This window comes from Aquarana catesbeiana, linkage group LG06 (genome assembly GCF_042186555.1).
Source record: "Aquarana catesbeiana isolate 2022-GZ linkage group LG06, ASM4218655v1, whole genome shotgun sequence".
In the NCBI taxonomy this organism is placed as follows: domain Eukaryota; kingdom Metazoa; phylum Chordata; class Amphibia; order Anura; family Ranidae; genus Aquarana; species Aquarana catesbeiana.
Genome location: NC_133329.1, coordinates 82,058,171 through 82,081,228, shown reverse-complemented (window position 1 = coordinate 82,081,228; position 23,058 = coordinate 82,058,171). Strand labels below are relative to the sequence as shown.

The window sequence follows — 23,058 nt, the reverse complement described above, 5'->3', positions numbered from 1 at the left end:
TTTTAGTTCTTTCAACATCACAGGTGGTCATTACCACAGCTTCCCATTTCCAGAAAGCTATGCATAGCACACCGCCAGCCCCTCTCCCCAGCCATGATCTGTCTGCATTGCATAGAGACCCAGTGATGATGTCACTGGGTCCAACATTAGGTATACTGTGTAATGAAAATGGAAACATTTTATTTAAAGTAGCAGCAGGGGCCTTGTCCGCACTGCATGGGTTAACTGTTTGTTTTTGTCCAGCGGACTGTATATAGACTAATACCAAAAGTATTGGGACGCCTGCCTTTACACGCACACGAGCTTTAATGGCATCCCAGTCTTAGTCCGTAGGGTTCAATATTGAATTGGCCCACCCTTTGCAGCTATAACAACTTCAACTCTTCTGGGAAGGCCGTCCGCAAGGTTTAGGAGTGTGTCTATGGGAATGTTTGACCATTCTTCCTGAAGCGCATTTGTGAGGTCAGGCACTGATGTTGCATGAGAACGCCTGGCTCGCAGTCTCCGCTCTAATTCATCCCAAAGGTGTTCTGTCAGGTTGAGGTCAGGACTCTGTGCAGGCCAGTCAAGTCCCTCCTCCCCAAACTCGCTCATCCGTGTCTTTATGGACTTTGCTTTGTGCACTGGTGCGCAGTCATGTTGGAACAGGAAGTGGCCATCCCCAAACTGTTCCCACAAAGTTGGGAGCATGAAATTGTCCAAAATGTCTTGGTATGCCGACGCCTTAAGAGTTCCCTCCTTCAGTGGAAATCAGGGGCCAAACCCAACCCCTGAAAGAAAGAAAAAAAAAAAAAACTCACACCATAATCCTCCTCCATCAAATGATTTGGACCAGTGCACAATGCAAGGTCCATAAAGACATCACTTCTGGAGGAATGGTCAAACATTCCCATAGACACCCTCCTAAACCTTGTGGTAGAGCTGCACTGGTTAATTGGATGCACTGGCTAGAGCCAATTCTGGCTAAAATGAGAATCACGATTTATTTTGCTTAGAATAAAGATCACGATTCTCGTGGCATAACATCTTTCACATTGCGCAAAAAAAAAAAAAAAAAAAAAATGGGCCAACTTTACTGTTTTTTTTGTTTGTTTGTTTTTTTATTCATTAAATTGTATATTTGCCCAAAAAAATTGCATTTGAAAGACTGCTGCGCAAATACAGTGTGACATAAAATATTGCAACAGCCATTTTATTCTCTAGGGTCTCTGCTAAAATATATATAATGTTTGGGGGTTCCAAGTAATTTTCTATCAAAAAATACTGATTTTAACTTGTAAGCAACAAGTGTCAGAAAAAAGTTTAGTCTTTAAACTGGCCTCATTTACAGAGGGAAGTTTGTTCCTTTGAACTAAGATTGAATTGTTACAATGTTTCTCCTTATCTCCAATGTTGACATAAACTTGGCAAGCTGCCTGTATTTTTTTTATTTTTTGTCAGCTGTCAGAAGTGAGCAGAGAACTCTGCACTTGCGACATAGAATCGGGGAAACGCTGTTTTAAGATCGGGAGGGGAGTAGAATCGCGATTTTGATTCTTTAAATGATTAATCGTGCTGCTCCATCTTGTGGACAGCCTTCCCAGAAGAGTTGAAGCTGTTATAGCTGCAAAGGGTGGGCATTATTATTATTATTTCAGTTATTCATATATGCGCTGTCAATTTACGCAGCGCTTTACATATACATTGTACACTCACATCAGTCTCTACCCTCAAGGAGCTTACAATCTAATGTCCCTAACACACATTCATACATACTAGGGACAATTTAGAAAGGATCCAATTAACCTACCAGCATGTCTTTGGAGTGTGGGAGGAAACCGAAGTACCCGGAGGAAACCCACACAGACACAGGGAGAACATGCAAACTCTAGGCAGGTAGTGTCGTGGTTGGGATTCGAACCAGCAACCCTTCTTACTGCTAGGGGAGAGTGCTACCCACTACACCACTGTGCCACCCTGTTGAACCCTACGGACTAAGACTGGGATGCCATTAAAGTTGATGTTCGTGTAAAAGCAGGCACCCCAATACTTTTGGTAATATAGTGTACTCAACTAATCCACCAATCGTCCCAGCGCAAGACCGGATCCTGGTGCTCTTGCCCCACTGCGGTCTTGTGTGGTGAACTGTTCCTGACATCACGCCCCTAGACTGGCTCTGGATGAGAGAACGGCAGGAACAGTCCACTGCTGGGCGTAGGGGAGTGCCATTTTCTGGAGGATCGAAGGATTGGGTAAGAATAAGCTCTATGTTCACCCCTAGACAAAATGAGCAGTTAACCCATGAATTGTGGGCTGTGCAATCCCCACCTCATGGGGGGAAAAAAAAACTAACATTCAGGGAGTTCTGCTTTAATAGATTTCATAAGCATGCTGATGAGAGGGGTATTGAGGAACCAGGGATAGCAAAATAAAAGTGGAGTAGACTACAGCTCTAACACACCAAATGTGACCATATAAATCAAGATCAGTTAGTAATCACCTACATTTATAAAATGCATTTAATCCCACCCCCACAAAAAATTAAAAAAATAGATTAAAAGGGCTTTTTTGTATATCTGCCTGGAGTTCAGTTTGAAAGTGAGTAGAGTAACAGTACACGCTGCACCAACAAAACCAACGTTTTCCCTAAGGCATCCAACAGTCACATGGGCAACAATATTGTGCAGAGAAAACCCAGGCCTTGCAGAGATGGCTCCAGTTTCCACGTCTCCATTTACTTTTGTCTTGAGGCAGAACAGATCAGCAGAGCATACAAACAATTTCTCCTGTAGGTTAGTAACAAATCAGTGCCCCCCCCTTCGGGAGAAAAAAAAAAAAAAGCCCCATACATCACCCGCATATTGCTGGGTGTCAAGAAGTAGGAAATGTCGGATTGCGCAGGTCACGAGCAGAGGTCAGCCATCACGAAGAGGCTCAAGACATCGATCTAGATAAGGCAGGGTGGTGTTACCCACAGGAACTGATGGCGGCAAAAGTAAAATGTCCGATTTCGCCCCCTTTGCGATCGTGAATGACCCCCAGCATCATATTGTGATTCCTTAAGGCCAACTGTGTACCCTTGTTCATTCATTTAAAGTTGGGAATTTGATCTACAAAATCTACTTTAGCCATCTGCTATGTATACGGCTGCTGGCAGAACTTACTGGCACAAAGCATTAGACAACGTCAGGGTTTACGAGTGTCACCACCCAGGACGAAGCACAAACTCTGTGCACATCTCGCTGGCTGTTCTTTCGATGCCCATTTAAGGCAGCATTATCCAAAAGGCAGATTCTGCTTCAATAAACTTGAGCTTCAAGTTTCTTCCATGGAGGAGAAAGAAAAAGGAGGAGAAAGAAAAAGGATGGGAGCAAAAGGAAGCAGAGTGGGGGGGGGGGGGATCACCTGGTCAAATGATGAAACAGCACAACCCTCTCTCTCTAACTAGATCAAAACACAGCTTGGCCTATAATCTGTTAGGAAGGCAAGCCAATCCAGAAGGATCTACACACCCTTTATAATGCATTGCAGAGTTGGGCAGTGTAACAACCCAAAATAACGAGAAAGGGTCTTTGTTATATCCTCAGTTAAGAATTGCAGCTCATACTGTAGATTCGTTTTGCAGATCAGGATTACAAAAGTAGAGAAAACAATGAGCGGCATTGGTTGCAGGAAACATCCAGCGAGTCTATTCTGGCGTCCAATCATTGTAAAATTGTCACAGGTGCTCCAACAGCCTTGCTGAACTTACGGAAAGGAAACGAGGAAGAAAAACAAATGTCCAACCATCTTCCTGCATAATCTGTCAGCCTCTGGAGGGTTAGGTGGACAAAAAAAAAAAAAATGAAAGCGCACGTCACATGAAAATTCAGTCTACAACAAAATAACGTCTGAGTGGACCAAAATCCTTCCCCATTTTCCTTTCCATTCTTCCTAAATTTTCAGACATCACAATCCTCTCCTCTCTCTGCACATTGTCCTCCTATATTTTCACTTTCCCGTAACTAAGAGGTTGACGTCTTCATTGTGACATCTGATTCTCTCCTAGGGCCATTCAACGTCGCAATTACAATGTACTTTCGTTATGTAATCTCTAGAGTGACACTGTACCACATAATCTTCTGTATACCTTTATAAAAAAAAATACAACTTTTGTAAAATAAAATGTGACATCTGCTCTTCTGGAGAAATCACCCTCTCAGTGAAAGCAACAAAATAAAAAACCTGGGATAACATTACTGCGATCTCTTGTAGGATCCTAGAAAAGCCAATGATCACAAATCCCACAAAGATGTGCTACTACACAAAGCTGGAGCATGTGTGAGATATGGGATCCTCCACTTTCCCAGGATTCAAGATGAAGGCCCAGTGACATCATCAAAGCTTTCAAGAAGCAGCCAGAAGCTATCCAAGTATGTGGGCATACCACCAATTGACTCATTTTAGGTGTTTCCAGTGAAGAGTACTGTTAATGCTACAGCATACCAAGACATTTTAGACAATTGTGCTCTTCCAACCTTGTGATAACAGATTGGTGAAGGTTATTTTCTGTCCTAGCTTGACTTTGCCCCTGTGGACAAAGCCAGCTTCATAAAAACAGGGTTTGAAGAGTTTAGTGTGTAGGATCTCAAGTGGTCTACACAGAGCCCTGACCTCAACCCTAATGAACACCTTTGGGATTAATTGAAACGACAATTGTCATTTTAGACAGTTGTGCTTTTCCAACCATGTGATAACAGATTGGAAAAGGTCCTTTTCTGCTCCAGCATGACTTTACTCCTCTGTGCACAAAACCAGCTCCACAAAGACATAGTTTGAAAAGTAGGGTGTGGAGGAGCTAAAGTGGTCTGCACAGAGCCCTACCCTCAACCCTAGTGAACACTTTTGGGGTGACCTGGAATACCAATCGTTAGCCAGGTCTTCTCGTCCAATCTGACTTTAAAATTGCTGTCTTGGCTGAATAAGCGTAAATACCCACACTCCAAAATTTTGCTCAAAGCCATTGCAGAAGAGCCAGGGTTTTACAATGGGATGCCCAACAAGCTCATATAAGTGTGAGGGTCAGGTGTCCACCAGCATTTGGTAATGGAAAACAAACAATTGCCATTTTAGACAATTGTGCTTGTCCAAACATTGGTTTAGGTCCTTTCCTGTTCCAGCATTACTGTACAAAGCCAGCTTCATCAAGACAAGGTTTGAAGACTTTGGTGTGGAGAAACTCAAGTGGTCTGCACAGAAACCTGACCTCAACCCTACTGAACGACTTTGGGATGACTTGGAATTCAGATTGTAGCTAGGCCTCCTCGTCTAACCTGACTTCACAATTACTGTTTTAAGCTGTATAAGGCTGAATAAGCACAAATTACCACTAGCGTATGCCAAAATCTTGCCCAAAGCCATTGTAAAAGTCAGGGTTTTACAATGGAATATCCAACAAGCTCATATAGGTGTGAGGGTCAGGTGTCCACCACCGTTTGGTGCCATGGCGTATATTTAAAGTGGATGTAACCCCGATTCATGAAATTTGAGCTGGGCACATATATCTGCAGTGTTTTCTTATCTGTCTTCAAAGCACTATGTCCCATAGCGGTCTCCTGCCCCATTCTTCTGTTATCAGCCTGATAACTTCTGACAAGTTCTCGGTCAACTGAGATAAAAGCAGCCTGAATTTTGTGTTGGGGAGGATGCTATAAATAGATTAGCAGATCTGAAAGTCTCTACCTATAAGGAGAGAGGGTGTGTGCCTTTCCTACAATCAGCTGCCTTGGCTGCATGCCCAGGCTTCACTGCAGTGCTGACCAGGAAGAGAAAAATCGAACACAATCTGAACTTTCTAAAGAATATATAAAGCTGAAGATAGCAGATATGCATGTAAAACTTATGTAGGGAGATTTGTTTCATCCCTGCATATCATCTAATGAGGTTCACTTCACTGGGTATATGTAAGGGTTTACAGCCATTTTAAGGGAGATACATAGAAACAAGGCTGTTAAAACTCTAACAAACGTTGATGAGATTAGATTAAGCAAATCACCTTTACATGGTAAAAAAGTATGTATTAAAAAGTCCCTCAGACCGAGTTTAAATAATCCAGTTCCTTATAAAGGAAAATGTACCTGCTCTGTTACAAACAGATCTGACGACAGCCCACAAGACGCCTAATTCTGTCCTATTCTATTTAAAGGAATGACACAATCTTCACACATCGGCCTGGAAGATTAGGTTAGAGATAAACTAAGAACGCGCAGTTTAACCCGCCAGCTGCCAAAGCAAAGCCAAACAGACGAGTGCCATCATTTTTAGGAGGAAGCTATGGGTCTAGGTCAGAGTTAAGCAGGGTTGGCTTCTATTCTCATCCATTGCAGCCCAGTCCCTGATGTAGCGAGTTATATACTGGTTAGGCTTTCTATATTTAATCTGTTATTAAACGATGAGATCAGAGACAGGAAAAACACAAGGTCTAAATGAGATGGGATATTTGTCTAACCAGCGGCTCCGATGGGAAATGCTCATGAGGACTGTGAACTGGAGGGGTTGGACGGGAGGGGGAATGGGGGCATGCATTAACCCTTGCACAATTGGTAGCAGATGTCGGCAAATAAACATTCTCACACTCCATTCACAAAATAAATCCATAAAGGGGAGCGGACGGGCAGACAGGATTTAAAGGGCCATTAAACCAAAAACACATGTCATGTCAAGGACAAAAGAGCTTGCCCAATGGTAATATTAAATATGTGAACCCAAACGATGAACCTCGCTTTTTTCTTGGTCCATTTTTGTCTGTTAAATATACCATTGAAAGTGAATGGTTATATCTGTCCTATAAGTGCCAAAACATACCTGATGATCCTGCCGGACATCCAGTAAGCTGATAACAATCCAGAGCACACAGGAAGTTAACAGGTCTCTCTGTGGACTTCAGAACAGAGGACATCTTCCCCCCTCTCCTCATCTCCATAACATGAGGGAGGTGTCCTCTGTCTGTCCTGGCTAACACTAGAGCACAAAGTGATAGAAAGGTCAAAATTTTACAGTTGTCACCAGAACAGGAAAAGAGTAAAAAATTATCCAATAGATATTCTTGTTTCAGTAACAGCTGTACATGAGGTATCTTCCCCTAACTGTAGAAAGGTTTTCCACTGTGCCTCAGGGACAGGAAGTGTAGAGAAACCTAGTAATGCAAGCTAGGCAGAGAAGGTTCCACCGCTCAGGTAGGCTCCAATCAGTGGAAAAGAAAGGCTAGCAACATTCTTCAAGAGGAGAGTCCCAGGTGCTGGCTAATGCGAGGTAAGGCAGAGAAAAGCGAAGGGATCTGGAAGCCGCACACCGGTCTGATGATAAGTGCCTTTATTAGTAAAAAAAGTTGGATCATGGAGGTATACAAAAACACCACAGCAGAAGTGTACAGGGATCACTGACGCATTTCGCACTCACAGAGTGCGAAATGCGTCAGCTGATCCCTGTACACTTCTGCTGTGGTGTTTTTGTATACCTCCATGATCCAACTTTTTCACTAATAAAGGCACTTATCAGACTGGTGTGTGGCTTCCAGATCCCTTCGCTTTTCTCTGTAGAGAAACCTACCCAATGGTACATAGACAGCAAAAAAAAAAAATTTATATATATATTTATATATATATATATATATATATATATATATATATATATATATATATATATATATATATATATATATAATGATTTAATAATCATAAAATACATAATAATACTAATAATAATGTGAGATGGCGCCAAATGATTCCCCAATCAATCCATATTTAATTTTTTTTTTTTTTTTTGCCATTTTACTTATTTAAATAGTTTCAAGCGTTCCTTTTATAGGAAAGGTGATCCTGTAAACGCTTCTTTTCTGAAATGTCACTGGGCTTTGGTCATGTGGCTAGGTTAGATGAAAACAGTGCCCTGATCTAAATTCATTACATATCTATTTTACCACCTGCTGACAGCTCATAGTAAATATACTGCGAGCGAGCGGCAGGTGCTGGCACGGAAAAGTACATGTACATCGCTGGACTTCTTCTGGGTTTGGCCCATGCTGTGACTGGACATGCCACGAGTTTGGCAGCCAATGATTTTGGTGGAAACCTTCTGATCAGCTGTGTCCAATTACACACAGAGTTCTGAGTTTTAAAAAAAACACAGGACTCTGAATACAGTAAACAGCGATCTGGCTGTTTCTTCTCCCTGAAAAGCAGGGAGAAAAAAAAACAAAAAAACAGCCAGATTAGGTAAAAGCAGCACACATTACACATTGCTAGGCACACAGTTAACCCCTTGATTTCCCCTAGATGTTAACCCCTTTCTAGCCAGTGTCATTAGTACAGTGACACTGTACAGTATTAGCACTGATCACTGTATTAGTGTGCAGACTAAACCTCTATTTTTAATGCATACTGTTAGACAGGATCATTCAGTTGGTTGCAGACTTATCGGTAAGTTGAGCTTGGAATTTTTTTTTTTTTTTTTGTACTGTATTAGTGTCACTAGCGGGGTCATTGTCAGTTAGTAACCCTCCCAGCCAATGTCTGTTAGCACCAGATTGCCCATTACCTTATCACATACACGCTATAAGTCACTGAGCACCGCTATTGCAGTATAGCGTCTATAGCTGGGTACGTTTCAGTATCTATATATATATATATATATATATATAGTTTTGTAGACGCCATTTGTGCTTCACAACATGCACTTATGGGGATTTTTTTTTTTTAACCAAAGACATGTACACAACACATTTTGGCCTTAATTTATGAATAAATTAGAGTTTTTTTATTTTGTTGTTGGATATGTTTTATAACAGAAAGTAGAAATATATTTCTTTTTCAAAATTTTTGGTAATTTTCTCATTTATATAATAAAAAAAAAAAACCCCAAGGGTGATCCAATACCCCCAAAAGAAAGCTCTATTTTTTTATTAATTTCTGTAGTGTTGCATGACCGAATAATTGCCAGTTAAAGTAGTGTAGTGCTGAAGAGCAAAAAATGGTCTGGTCATGAAGGGGGTAAAAAAAGACCTTCAGGCTGTTAAAGTAAATAAAGGACAAACTTTTTTTTTTTTTCATTTTAGGCAAGAGTAGGAAAAATGGGTAGAACCCCTGTCAGGAAATATTATTTGACCATTTATGTCCACTTGGGGACACTTTTACTTCCAGTTGTGTAGACACATCAGGAAGCAAAAGGAGCCTCCATAAAGTGAAGAGAACTCCCTCTAAGACAGCTGTCCCAGGAGCAAGAGCCCCAAACAGATGTCCCCTTTATTCCATTTCAGGCGACAATTAAAAATGTTGGATTTTCCCTCGCTTTCACTACCTATAAAATAAAGTTTTGCCTTTACTATTTTACCCAGTGCCAAGTTTTTTCCCTTGGCTTTTTTTAGCACACATTCTTTCAGCTACATAAGCAGTGCTTATCACAAGTTGCCTTTTAGGCATGCTGGTCATTTTAGGAATGCACGTTAGATAAAAAAAAATAAAATAAAAAAAAATAGGAACGCAACAGGTTACGTCATCATGCAACGTCATGTCATCATATAATGCAATTTCTGGTAATTGCAAACAATATCAAAATCGGTGGCTCAAAGCAATATTCACAAGAAAGCAGAGCAATGAGCAACCAGGAAGCAGAGATCTTGTTGAGGTCACCATGATCACGTGTGGTTACACAAGATCTCTGGTAACTGGTTGCCCATTGCTCTGTTTTTTTTTGTGAACCACCAGGGTCTGTGTTCTGCTACATAACCAGATCATACTGAAGTGATGGGCTGCTCTTGAGTATCCATTGTGACCGGAAACCAATGGCTTGTATTTTGTGCAAGATCCTAACAAGCAGAGTGCAAACAAACTCTGCCCTAAAAGGTCCTGGTTTATAGTAGGACTTCCTGTTCTGCACAATATCAATCAAGAGCAGCATGGAAAGCAACCATGGCTTTCAAGACGAATACTCTAAAACACGGTCTGAACAAGTCAGCTAACATATGGCGCTCGTGTAAATAAAAGAAGCTTACACTGTCCCAGCTCAACACTACTCTTGAAATGTCATGACAAAAGACCTACATCAACATTTTTGATTAAGTGAGGTGGAAACCCGTCATTTTTGATCCAGGATTTTTGCTGCAATATTTAAAGTGGTTGTAAAGCCTCACATACACCCAGTGAAATGACTGGCCTCTGATGATACACAAATCCTCCCACACAACTTGTACCTGTTTATCTACAGCTGTCTGACCTCTACATCCATTCAAAGTGCAGAATTTACACATTATCTATCAGCTCTGAAAGGCAGGGGGTGGAGAGCTGAAGATGCATCAGTGAGGAGAGCTCTGAGAGCTGATTGGAGGGAAGGGACACACCCTCCTTCACACAGCTGAGGCTGTCAAATCAGCTGGAGGCCCCTCCCCTGTCACCATTTTTCTCTTGGTGTCAGGAAAACTTGTCAGGCGTGATTCATGCTAATAGCAGAGGAAGGAAGCAGCAGACAGAAATGCACTTGGTACTCTGATAGAGACAAGTACACACTATAGAGCAGGGATATGCAATTAGCGGACCTCCAGCTGTTGCAGAACTACAATTCCCATGAGGCATAGCAAGACTCTCACAACCACAAGCATGACACCCAGAGGCAGAGGCATGATGGGACTTGTAGTTTTGCAACAGTTGGAGGTCCGCTAATTGCATATCCCTGCTATAGAGGGATATGCTTTGTTCACATTTCATGTGTGAGATTTACAACCACTTTATTTTGTGTCCCCTAACCATAAAGCTGACCTCCTGCCTTCCTTTCAGTCTTGCACAGTTGTACCGGCTCCTCTCCTGGACTGAAATAGCTTAGTCCGATTTCACTGCACACAGAGCTTCTCACAATGTGCATTAGAAGCTGCAAGTCAGATGGAGCCCGCCTCGTTTCCTGGCTGGGGGCCATGCAGCATCATCTATAGCTCTAGGGCGGTCTGTATGCGAATACTCAACCACTCCTCCAGACTGACATCCACCAATCACCATCCCCCAATTGCGATGACATTTGCAGACCAACTCTCAAGAACCAGCTCACTACTTGCATCAGGGGTGAGGGCTCAAGTGAGGAGCACTGAGGCAGGGAGCGGTGATGTTTACAGGAAGCTATGTGCAGGACCTTCCCACTACTCATAATCTGCCTGTATTGCATAGAGAAGCGCACAGACCCCATGACAAAATAAGGTATGTAATAAAAACAGAAAGGCCTTTTCTTTAAATGTGATTAGCATGGTAAATGGGGGGGGGGGACCGGGGAAGTTAAAATACAAGTAGAATAAACTTTAGCTTTAACCCCTTCACACTGACAGAACACAAATGTGGCCTCCCTGGACTGGGCTTTTTGACGTGGGGCTGCATATATGCATATCTTTCTTTGTGCTGGGAGCGCACAGCGTGCTCCCAGCACAGAGACTGGGGTCTCACTGAGGGCCCTGGGTCCCGTACTAACAATGTACCCGGAACTCCCAGGTCACCCGATCGCTGTGGTAGCCTCTGATTGGCTACCACAGTGATTTGTTACTGTAAAGTCCACCCCTGTGTTTCTCTCTCTCTAAATACATAAAGAAAGAAATACCTAGATCAAGGTTTGATCTAGGTCAGTGCCAGGGTTAGTATTTGGGTCAAGTAAGGGTCAAAAAGTCAGGGTCAGTATAATTTGGGCAGGTTTTTTTTTTTTCTTTTTTAATTAGTATCAATTAGTGTTAGTCATTGTCAGTGTGTTTTAGGTAGGAAAAAAACAAAAAAAGCACTATTGTTTCTGAGCTGTATTACAGGTACAAACAACAACTAACATACCGTATATACTCAAGTATGAGCCGGCCCCAATATAAGCCAAGGCACCTAATTTTACCACAAAATACTGGGAAAACTTAATGGCTCGAATATAAGCCTAGGGTGAGAAATGCACAGCTACTGTAAGTGGAAAAGAGGATCAACAATGCCCATTTGCAGCCTCACTGTGCCCATTTGCAGCCATAGGTCCCCCGAACTTCAAACTCGGTAGTTAAGGGTTCCTAGATGCCCCCTAGCTGCAATCAAAATTTGGGGTCTCTGGACCCAAAGGGTCCCGAAATGACATTGCTGCAGATGGACACAGTTCCCCGACTTTGGGGCCCCGTATCTCGGGGCCACTTAGTGCTAGGAACCCCAAATTTGGTGTGCAACATATCCAAAGCTGGGGTTCCTAGCACCAAGTGGCCCTAAGATACGGGGCCCCAAAGTTGGTTCGGAAAATGTCATACTCTGCTGCAGAAAAGTGCTTGACTCGAGTATAAGCCGAGAGGGGGCATTTTCAGCACAAAAAAAAGTGCTGAAAAACTCGGCTTATACTCGACTATATACGGTATATGTGGTATCACTGCGATAGTCAGGAGCATTTATTTTGGGTTGTTCTTTGGTGGAAGGTTATGAAGGTTGGGACAGTGTTTTTTTTGTTTTTTTTTATCAAAGAAAAACACACACCAAACTGGATATATCCATTACAATTTATCAACAAATGAAAGCCCAATTTGTCCTGAAAAAAAAAATACGTGGTATAATCCACCAGGACGCACAAAGTAGTTGTGATGAGAAGTACGGTTTTACTAACACATGTCAAAGTTGCAAAATTGTGCTCGGGCATTAATATTTGTTTCAGGTGTGAAGGGGTTAAAGACCTGGATAAATAAAAAAAAAAAAAAAGCCACTAATTTTTTGCCAGAGTAGCCAGCTTGCAAAGCTTACTAAAGAAATACACGTATAATAAATATCGGTATACACAAATGAATAATGTAGGGGAGTTCTTACTCTTGATCGGTGCATAGGATTGTCGAAGTCTGTGCCTTCAGGAGCCAGGAGCAGCCATCCTCCATAAATGGGCTTGGCCTGCAACATAAGAAACAGAATAGTGAGGTCTAATACACAATAAAACAAATGCAATAAATGTGTATGTAAAGCAGAATTTCAGTCATTTTTTCATCTTTCCATCTATTAAATCTTCTGCCCTTGGATAGTAAAACATTTTTTTTTTTTGCCAGTAAAGATCTTATACAGCCCACGTCTTGTCTGGTAAAAAGCCTAGGCTTATGGCATCATGCAAAGCTCTCTCTCTTGTGAGAGTTTGCCAGGAAGGGAGGGTGGATGAGTCATAAGAGGGCCAATGAGAGCTGCAGAGCTAGAGGCGTGTGTCTGTTTAAATCCAGGGAGTCAACAAGCAGCAGCTTCAGATGCCCACAGTTAAAATGGCTGGAGCCAGACAGTGGAGGGAGATTTCTGCAGCATATTTGGCAAGTACAGAATCACAGTATATATAAAATAATCTGCAGAGTGGTTGGAGGGAAGCTTCAGAATAGCAAAGATTTTTTTTTATCACAAATTATGTGAGCAGACTGCATTTCCTCTTTAAATAGTCAAAGCTCATTCACAAGATATGTACTTGGAAGCATCTTCGGTTCCGATTCAAGCAAACATTCGCACCTAAAATCTGTGAACAGGGATGCACCGGACCCCATGCTGTGAACCTGGCCATAAGACAGTTCTGAAGGCAAAAGAATGTCCAGCCCAGTACTAGCAAGGTGTACCTAATAAAGTGGCCAGCGTATATTATATATACATACACACACTATATTATATAGTACAGCATTAACTGCACAGCAAAGTCTTGTCTGGAGGGGCTGCAGACCTGATGCAGTTAAACAAAACTTTTGAGTCTTGTCCCACCCCCAACCTATGGCAGGGAAAGGAGAAGCAGCACTGATCTCACCATCACTCTACTCTCTCCTCCTATCAGCAAGTTCCTTGTTAGCACAAGATCACTGGTGCACTTAGGCCTACCAGTCTGAGCTCTGCTTTAAATGGATCAAAGGAGGCTGATGATACCAAGTCAAATTTGAGTATTTACACTGCCTGCATAAAAAAAAATAAAAAAAATGAATAACTGTAATAAAGCATTAAATAAATACAGAGTCACTTTAATGTGTGCCTGTTGTATAGTGGTTGACACATTACTCTAACAGTTTGATCATAGCAATGGATACAGATTAGTTCCATGAAATGACAGCTCTCTCGTTAAACAGTAATAACATAAGACCGAAGGGGCCTGGGAGCTGGCAGATGTCACCTGTGTATACACAGCACTGCCTGCTCTGCTCAGTGTTTAGCTGGTGGTGCCTGTGCTGGATCAGAGGTGACAGAAGCACCTTAACAGGGGCCAGCTGGTGACAAGCAGAAGAAGGCCAGCGGGAAGTCCTGGAGTTACAGTTTACACTTTATAGGAAGATCTGCCATGGTGATCCTAAACAGCAGCAGAGTCCTGTGACCAGGAGCCAACATGAACTGGGAGGGCAGAGAGATTTCAGGGCCCTGAATGGGGTGTTATGGGTGGTCAAACGGGCACAGACAAGGAGATCGGCAGGATACAGGATATCGAGGCATATGACCATGCTCACACTCTGCACTGTCATTTGTTATGCAGCAAATTACGAATCACAGAAAGCCGTACTGATGCTGGCATCCTTTTGAAAATGCTTGTCCCCTGGCTGAGCATCGCTTCAATATTTTCTAAGTGATTGACTCAGAATATACAGTATCTCACAAAAGTGAGTACACCCCTCACATTTTTGTAAATATTTTATTCTATCTTTTCATGTGACAACACTGAAGAAATGACACTTTGCTACAATGTAAAGTAGTGAGTGTACAGCTTGTATAACAGTGTAAATTTTCTGTCCCCTCAAAATAACTCAACACAGCCATTAATGTCTAAACCGCTGGCAACAAAAGTGAGTACATCCCTAAGTGAAAATGTCCAAATTGGGCCCAAAGTGTCAATATTTTGTGTGGCCACCATTATTTTCCAGCACTGCCTTAACCCTCTTGGGCATGGAGTTCACCAGAGCTTCACAAGCTGCCACTGGAGTCCTCTTCCACTCCTCCATGACGACATCACGGAGCTGGTGGATGTTAGAGACCTTGCGCTCCTCCACCTTCCGTTTGAGGATGCCCCACAGATGCTCAATAGGGTTTAGGTCTGGAGACATGCTTGGCCAGTCCATCACCTTTACCCTCAGCTTCTTTAGCAAGGCAGTGGTCATCTTGGAGGTTGTGTTTGGGGTCGTTATGTTCGGAGACTGGGCCACAGGGCAGTATTCTAAGGGAAGGGATCACGCTCTGCTTTAGTATGTCACAGTACATGTTGGCATTCATGGTTCCCTCAATGAACTGTAGATCCCCAGTGCCGGCAACACTCATACAGCCCCAGACCATGACACTCCCACCACCATGCTAGACTGTAGGCAAGACACACTTGTCTTTGTACTCCTCACCTGGTTGCCGCCACACACGCTTGACACCATCTGAACCAAATAAGTTTATTTTGGTCTCATCAGACCAGAGGACATGGTTCCAGTAATCCATGTCCTAAGTCTGCTTGTCCTCTGCAAACTTTTTACAGGCTTTCTTGTGCATAATCTTTAGAAGGGGCTTCCTTTTGGGACGACAGCCATGCAGACCAATTTGATGCAGTGTGCGGTGTATGGTCTGAGCACTGACAGGCTGACCCCCCACCCCTTCAACCTCTGCAGCAATGCTGGCAGCACTCATAAATCTATTTCCCAAAGACAATCTCTGGATAGGACACCAAGCACATGCACTCAACTTCTTTGGTCGACCATGGCGAGGCCTGTTCTGAGTGGAACCTGTCCTGTTAAACCGTTGTATGGTCTTGGCCACCATGCTGCAGCTCAGCCATCTTTATGTAGAGCAACAATTCTTTTTTTCAGATCCTCAGAGAGTTCTTTGCCATGGAGGTGCCATGTTCTACTTCCATTGACTAGTATGAGAGAGAGAGCGATAACACCAAATTTAACACACCTGCTCCCCATTCACACCTGAGACCTTGTAACTCTGAGTCACATGACACCGGGGAGGGAAAATGGCTAATTGGGCCCAATTTGGACATTTTCACTTATGGGTGTACTCACTTTTGTTGCCAGCGGTTTAGACATTAATGGCTGTGTGTTGAGTTATTTTTAGGGGACAGCAAATTTACACTGTTATACAAGCTATACACACACTACTTTACATCGTAGCAAAGTGTCGTTTCTTCAGTGTTATCACATGAAAAGATATAATAAAATATTTACAAAAATGTGAGGGGTGTACTCACTTTTGTGATTATATATAATGTCACCCTTGGCGGTACAAGCACATACGCATAGCATTAATCCGCACGAGGGGCTTCTCCCATACATCAGTCACGCAGTGTTTTGCTCGGCAAGCCATGACTATATAAGGGCCCTGCGATGGGAGGCCGAAATATAAACAGTTTACTTCTACAGGTCCTGACACGGTGCGGAGTCTGCTGGAAAGACCATTGTTAAACATCTTACAAAGCAGCTTGTGCAGAGAGGACTGTGTGGTTTGACAGCAGCAGCAATTCATAACCGTTAGCCTGTTCTATCGCCACTCCGCATAAAGGATTCCAAGCAGTTCCAACTCGGCCAAGTCAAATAAATACCTAATTAATGCAAGCATTTCTTCAAAAACATTTTACAGTTGCGTGCGTCGCCCAATTACACATAAGCGCTTCTGATCTGTACAATCTGTGCAGTCAAAAACACAGAAGCAGATTTGAAAAAGTCCGTCAGCCCCAAAAGTAGCAGCTACTGCTGTGTACGAGACTGGTACTCTTAAAAGAAAACCCGTCATGATAACAATGCAGGAGCAGCCACTGCCAACCAAATTTTCAAGGGCTGTCATCCTTATACTTTATCTTCCTTCACTATTGAGCTAGACAATTTCCTGGCTTAAGCATGTCTTTATCAGGAGCTCTGAGACAATACATATTCACGCACACAAGACAGCAAATGGCAGCTCCCATATTCCTAGCCAACCAACAGAAGATGCTACTTGATGACCATGATCAATGAAAATACATATGATTTTTCCAGGTAAGGGACTTATCATGTAGTGAAGAAAAAAAAAAAAAGAAAAAATAATCACAGGAGACTTGAGAAAAAAAAAAAAAAAACACAAAACAGCAATGGCAGCTCCAATATTCCTAGCAAACCAACAGAAGAAGCTACTGGATGACCAAGATCAATTGGCAAGACCAATGGCAGCTCCCATATTCCTAGCTGACCATCGGAAGAAGCTACTTGATGACAAAGATCTAAAAAGAGTCCACCTGGCATTTTGGCAGCCAAAACTTCCCCCTTCTTCAGGGTTTAAGATCTAAGAAGAACTTAATCTGGACTCAAGAAGGGACTTTGCTATATTAATCTACTTGGTTTAAATCTCCAACAGTAGAACCTGCACTTTTGGCAGTGGCAGCAGTAATCAGTAATCTATTGTACCACCATCGTTTGAAATGACAGATTACTAGTTACTGTTACCACTGCCAATATCGCAGGTTCAACTGTTGGAGATTTTACCTAAGTAGATTAATATAGCAAAGTCCCTTCTTGAGTCCAGATTAAGTTCTTATTCGATCTTAAGCCCTGATGGGGGGGGGGGGGGGGGGGAGAGATTTTAGCCCTTGAAATGTGTTGCTTAATTGTTCTTTTACTCCTCCTGTTAGTTTATGCTTCGAGTGACTTTTAGAGTACCCATCGGAGGGTAGCCTTGTCTCCATCAGAGAGCCAATGAGCCCTCCGAATGATTGTGTCCTTCGCAGCTGTACATACAAAAATCCGTTTCGAAGGCCCAATACCTCTTGGATGTATCCTTTAGTTGCTTCGCTTTTAGAGTTGGGCGTTCCCCAAACTCATCTCTAGCCGAACTCCGAACTCACACTCCTACCCTGCAGCTCACATAAACAAAGAGGTGGACTATGGAAAGGTCTTGGCCTGCAACTCAATGGTGTTAAAAAAAAAAAAAGAGCTCAAAGTTTGTCTAGAAATGAGTTTAGAGGACGCCCGAGGTTCTCTCTATTCCTTTTAAACACAGTTAGGAACCTTTGTGTTCGGCTTCTCCTCTCTGTTATCCCATCAAAGTCTATGGAATGACCCGGTGCTCCTAGGAATGAGGAAATATGGGACCTTCTCCCCTTCCTCCCAAGATGCAGTGCTCAGGTTTAAAAAGACAAAACCACCAAAATAGCCAAATATGACAAAATTCCTTTTAGACAGGGGTATCAAACTCAATTTCATTGCAGGCCGCATCAGCATTATGGCTGCCGTCAAAGGGCCGGTTGTATCTTTAAGACTATACACATTTATCTACTCTTTATCATATAAAATAATGGTGTCTGCATTTTATTATTAGTGGATTTAGTAATAACTTAAGCTGTGCAGGGCAGGTGCACACCGGCATGGAACCCACTCACACTCCTGTAGCAGGTCTAGTCTGAAAAGGTGGGTTGCACACCGCTGGTATCACAAGAAACTTTATTGGAGACTGCTCAGACATAACATGGTTCTGCCATGGTGTTCTGTCTGAGCAGTCTCCAATAAATTTCTTGGAAGCTACACTGGTGGTGTGCGACCTTCCTTTTCAACTGGCATAGAATTGCATTATTCTGATAATTATAAGCAGCTATCCAAAGTACCCCACCACCCCCCTTACATCATATGTCAAGCGCCTCACCATCAGAAGTCCATGTGCTTCTTCCAGGAAGAAGCTTGGGGCAGAGCTAGGAAGCAGAAAGTGCAGGGTCTGGAGGAGGACCAGAGGAGGGCAGGAGTCAGCTGCCAGAGTCTGCTGAGATCAGGGGAGGCGGAGAAGAAGGGATTCTTGAGACTGCACAGAGAGGCGTAGGATCTTTAAAAAGAGTTTTGTCCTCCTCTCTGGTATCGACTGCTGAGACGTGGGGGCTGTAAAGACTAGCCTCTCTGTGGCTGCACAGGGAAGTGCAGGATCTGAAGGAGTTCTGCCCTCCCCTTTGCTGCCAACTGCTGGGACAAGGTGGGTGCTGCAGGAGAGGTGCGAGGGCCACATGAAATAGCCTGGAGGGCTGGATTCAGCCTGCGGCCTTGTGTTTGACACACGTGCCTTTAGAGATGCCAAAGGGGCTAAAAAAAAAATTGCCAACCTTAAAAGGACAAGCCATAATAAAAAGAAAAGAAAAAAACCTAACAGCCTTCAATGTTTTTATGCCTCAACAGCCATGGAGCCGGAATAGTTTTCCTTATTCAAAAAGATGTCGGTGTAAAATGTGCCCTTCCGGTGACCAGACATGCTCTGACACTAGGAGAAAAGTGCCTGTCATTACAAAATGCCACTGTTGAAGTGTGCATTTCACTCTTCCCCTCATTACATAGTGGTGGGGCTTGTGTTTACAAGATTGGTTACAGAAAGCAGGATTAGAGAAGGAAATGGACTAAAAAAACTTGACATTGCACAAGACAGGAATTCACTCTCAAGGCTCTAGAATGTGGCCTAGATAAGCAGAACCCTGGAAGGCATTTGGGCTCCCTTTGTAGTGGCCTCCCTTACCTGTATTCATTTACAGTGTAACCTCTCCAGGCAGTGTGTGTCTATCACTGACAACACGGCTTCTGTGGTATATAGGAGAGGCCAGGGGGATCTAAAAAACCGTTTAAGAAAAATTTAAAGAAAGCATGGTAATTCTGTTTTTAAAAAAAAAAATGCAGAATCCAAGATACGGAACTGGCAAACACTATAAGCATTAAAAAAAATCCACCGACAAGACCCACTTATTGCACTAGTAATGTCATCAGTTTCTTAAATGGGTAGGCTCGATTCTCACTGATGTCAGCAAGGCTCCACCCTCAGTGATGTCACTGGTCTCTAAGCAAATGGATAGGCTGCATTCTCAGTGATGTCACTGGTCTCTAGCAAATGGATAGGCTGCATTCTCAGTGATGTCACTGGTCTCTAGCAAATGGATAGGCTACATTCTCAGTGATGTCACTGGTCTCTAGCAAATGGATAGGCTACATTCTCAGTGATGTCACTGGTCTCTAGCAAATGGATAGGCTACATTCTCAGTGATGTCTAGCCAATGGATAGCCTGCATCCTAAACGATCTCGCTGGTCTTTAGTAAATGATTAGACTGCATTATTAGTAATGTCACCAGTCCCTAGTAAATTAATAGACTGCATTCTTATTGAGGTCACCAGTCTATAGTAAATATACAAGCTGCATTTTCATTGATGTTATTGGTCTCTAGTAAATGGATAGGCAAGATTCTTAGGGATGTCACCGATGCCTAGTAAATAGATAGGCTGCTGCATTCTTAGTGATGGCACCGGTCTCTAGTAAATGGATAGGTTACATTCTTAGTGATGTCACCGGTGCCGAGTAAATGGATAGGCTGCATTCTCAGTAATGTCACCAGTCACTAGTAAATATAGATAAGCTGCATTCTCTGGTTCAAGTATTTTATTAGAGAAAAGAGACCGAATACAATAAACATGTCACAGTAACAATTTGTGATATATAAGGATTGATAGAGCTGCATTCTCAATGTCGTCACTAGTAAATGAATAAGCTGCATTCTTAGTGATGTCACCGGTGTCTAGTAAATAGATGAGCTGCATTTTCAGTGATGTCACCAGTCTCTGGTGACTAGATGGCCTGCGTTCTCATTGATGCCTATATACTCGAAAGCCTACAAACCTATTAACCTTTGATGATTCACGACTCGATTCTATGTTGTTATATGTCATTAAGTAACTCACAGTATAACTAAAACAAAAAAATGACCAGCCCCACAGCTAGTTAAAAAGACAACTCATTTTACTGTAAAGCCCTACCCAACAGAGCAGGTTATGTCAGAACACACACATACATATGTATGCAAAGCTGGCAGCAATTATGAAGATGACAGCTAAATTTATTAATGTAATAAAACTATGCTTGAAACATTTGTGAAGCATTTAGCAAGGTAAATGCCACTTAAAGGGCTGGATCATTCCTAACCTACGGGTTTACAGTGCTATTATTTCATGAATGTAACATGCACCTGTATTATGCTCCTGTCAGGTAGCGCATCACTCGTGCATCACCTGTCAAACCTCCAGGGAAAACAAAAAAATTAAAATAAAATACTGTAATAATAATAATAATAACAACAATAATAGAAGTGTTAACACTGGGGAGTGTAATCTAAAGCCACAGCACTAATTGAACTACGACAACCAACCCAAGACCTGTGTACAGCAGCTGGTCGCCGGAAGCTGGTTTACAACACACTTTCACCATTACTGGTTATTGAGGTCCTAGTTTGCTTATAGAAGTATAATACATAACTAGAATTCTTCTCCTCATTACCAAAGTAAAGGAAACCACAGATGAGTGGTTACTTGTGAACAGCAGCGGCGCCGGACATTGAATTGTAGAGTACAAAACAAAGTTGAGCATTCTAAAAGTAGTATCTGCTTGTAGCACTTCCATCATAAATCCCAAAAATAAGGGGTTTTATTCCCAATATTAGCATAGTGATCAAGGCCATGCAATCATTTATTTATGCCCCTATGGCCAAAAAGTACATGAAGAACCAACTGTATATGGTACACATATACTGCCATTGTTTCCAAACTGCATACAGCTGGCTCAGGCTTGTTGGCCACCAAGGATTCTATTCTCTTCTTGACCAATAGATTGACTGGACACCTTATGTTGAGGTTGGCTTTATGCAACCAAAAAGCCATCAATTTAAAAATAGTGAGAAACGGAGTAGAGTCATCTTAAAATAGAAGGAATTTGTCTCACTTCCATAGAAGATCCATAAATAAGGGACTTATTACTAGTAGTGGTCAGTCATAGTTAACTGGACTTGTTCTGTACGGTTTCATAGCTTGTCATTGGGATTTCAGTTCAAACGTAGTGGCTTGGAAAGGCTACGAAACGGCCTTCACAAGTGTAGATGAATGCGACTGACTACTACAAACTATACCAGCCTCTCTCAACCAGAGTTCCATGGAACTTTAGGGTTCCTCTAGAGGTTGCTAGGAGTTCCTTGAGCAATAACCAATTTCTGACATCAATGATCTTTTTATAGTTATCTGTAAGGTGGGAATTCTTCTCAAAGACCACAAATGTTAGGAACATTATTTTCAGTGATCATACCACTAACGTGTCATGAGCCGAGAGAGTAATTATTAGCAGGGGTTCCCCGAGACCGGAAAGATTTTTTTTTTTTTTAAGGGTTCCTCCATGTTAAACAGGTTGAGTAAAGGCTGAACTATACCATGACTTGAATACATGAGAACCTTCACAGAAAGACATTCTTCATCAAGCAGATGAAGACATCAGGGAGAGTACAGTGATCTTTGGGAAAGGTAATAGATGCCTGGAAAAGGCTCATGTACACATTGCATTTAGGCCTCATGCACGCAACATGAAAAACTATATCCAATTTTTGATCCACTTTAAGCGTGTGCCTTTAAAAGCCAATCCTTTCAACGTGGATTAGGGAAGTCAATCTTACCCTTCTGTATAGGGAGCTCAGAGTGGCTGCCCCACCAAATATAATAAAACATGGGATCGGTGGTTGAACCATTCTGCTACCTGTACCTGAAATTGTCTTTATAAAAAACGGGAAGTTTTGGTCAATTAAGTGCTTTCCCAAACCCAGGCCATTCGGATTTGGGGCTGCAGTACATGTACACACTTGCTAGACTCTGGATACTGTATATGGGTTCCTGTGCACCAATGTATACCTTGTATAATTTACCGACTACTTATATGCATCACTTCCTATTGCTCCATGACTTGCTAGATGGATATTTATTTTTCAATGTTGTAATCTAACTTTAAAGTGCTCGTATGTATACTTCAATTAAGACTGGTTGTTTCAACGTAAAAGCTAATCCTTTCAGTGCAGCCACTGCAATGACCTCAAATCTGTCTTTATATTGAGTCATTTCATCCAGAGGAAAGATAAAATATGTCTTGCAGTAGAACGGTCTGCTCTATAAGCCAAAGAATGAGAAGGAAAAGATTTTAGCAGGATTACTGGAGATAAAGCACATAAGATGGGAGTGTGCAGTATAGTGCAGTGGTCTCCAAACTGCGGCCCTTTGCTCGCCTTTATATGGCCCTTGGGACGCTTTTTCTCCCACTAACACCAACGATGTGGTACTATTCCTCCCACTGACGCCA

At 42.4% G+C, this 23,058-nt stretch overlaps 1 protein-coding gene across 3 annotated transcripts in view; it reads right to left on the bottom strand.

The window, feature by feature from the left end:
* The window catches only part of MPRIP (myosin phosphatase Rho interacting protein), a gene marked incomplete in the record, with an annotated part of 237,778 nt that overhangs the window by 185,443 nt on the left and 29,277 nt on the right, over nt 1–23,058 (bottom strand). For all 3 annotated transcript variants that reach the window (XM_073636314.1, XM_073636315.1, XM_073636316.1), the window contains 1 exon segment: nt 12,798–12,875. In XM_073636314.1, coding sequence (XP_073492415.1) covers nt 12,798–12,875 — 78 coding nt within the window.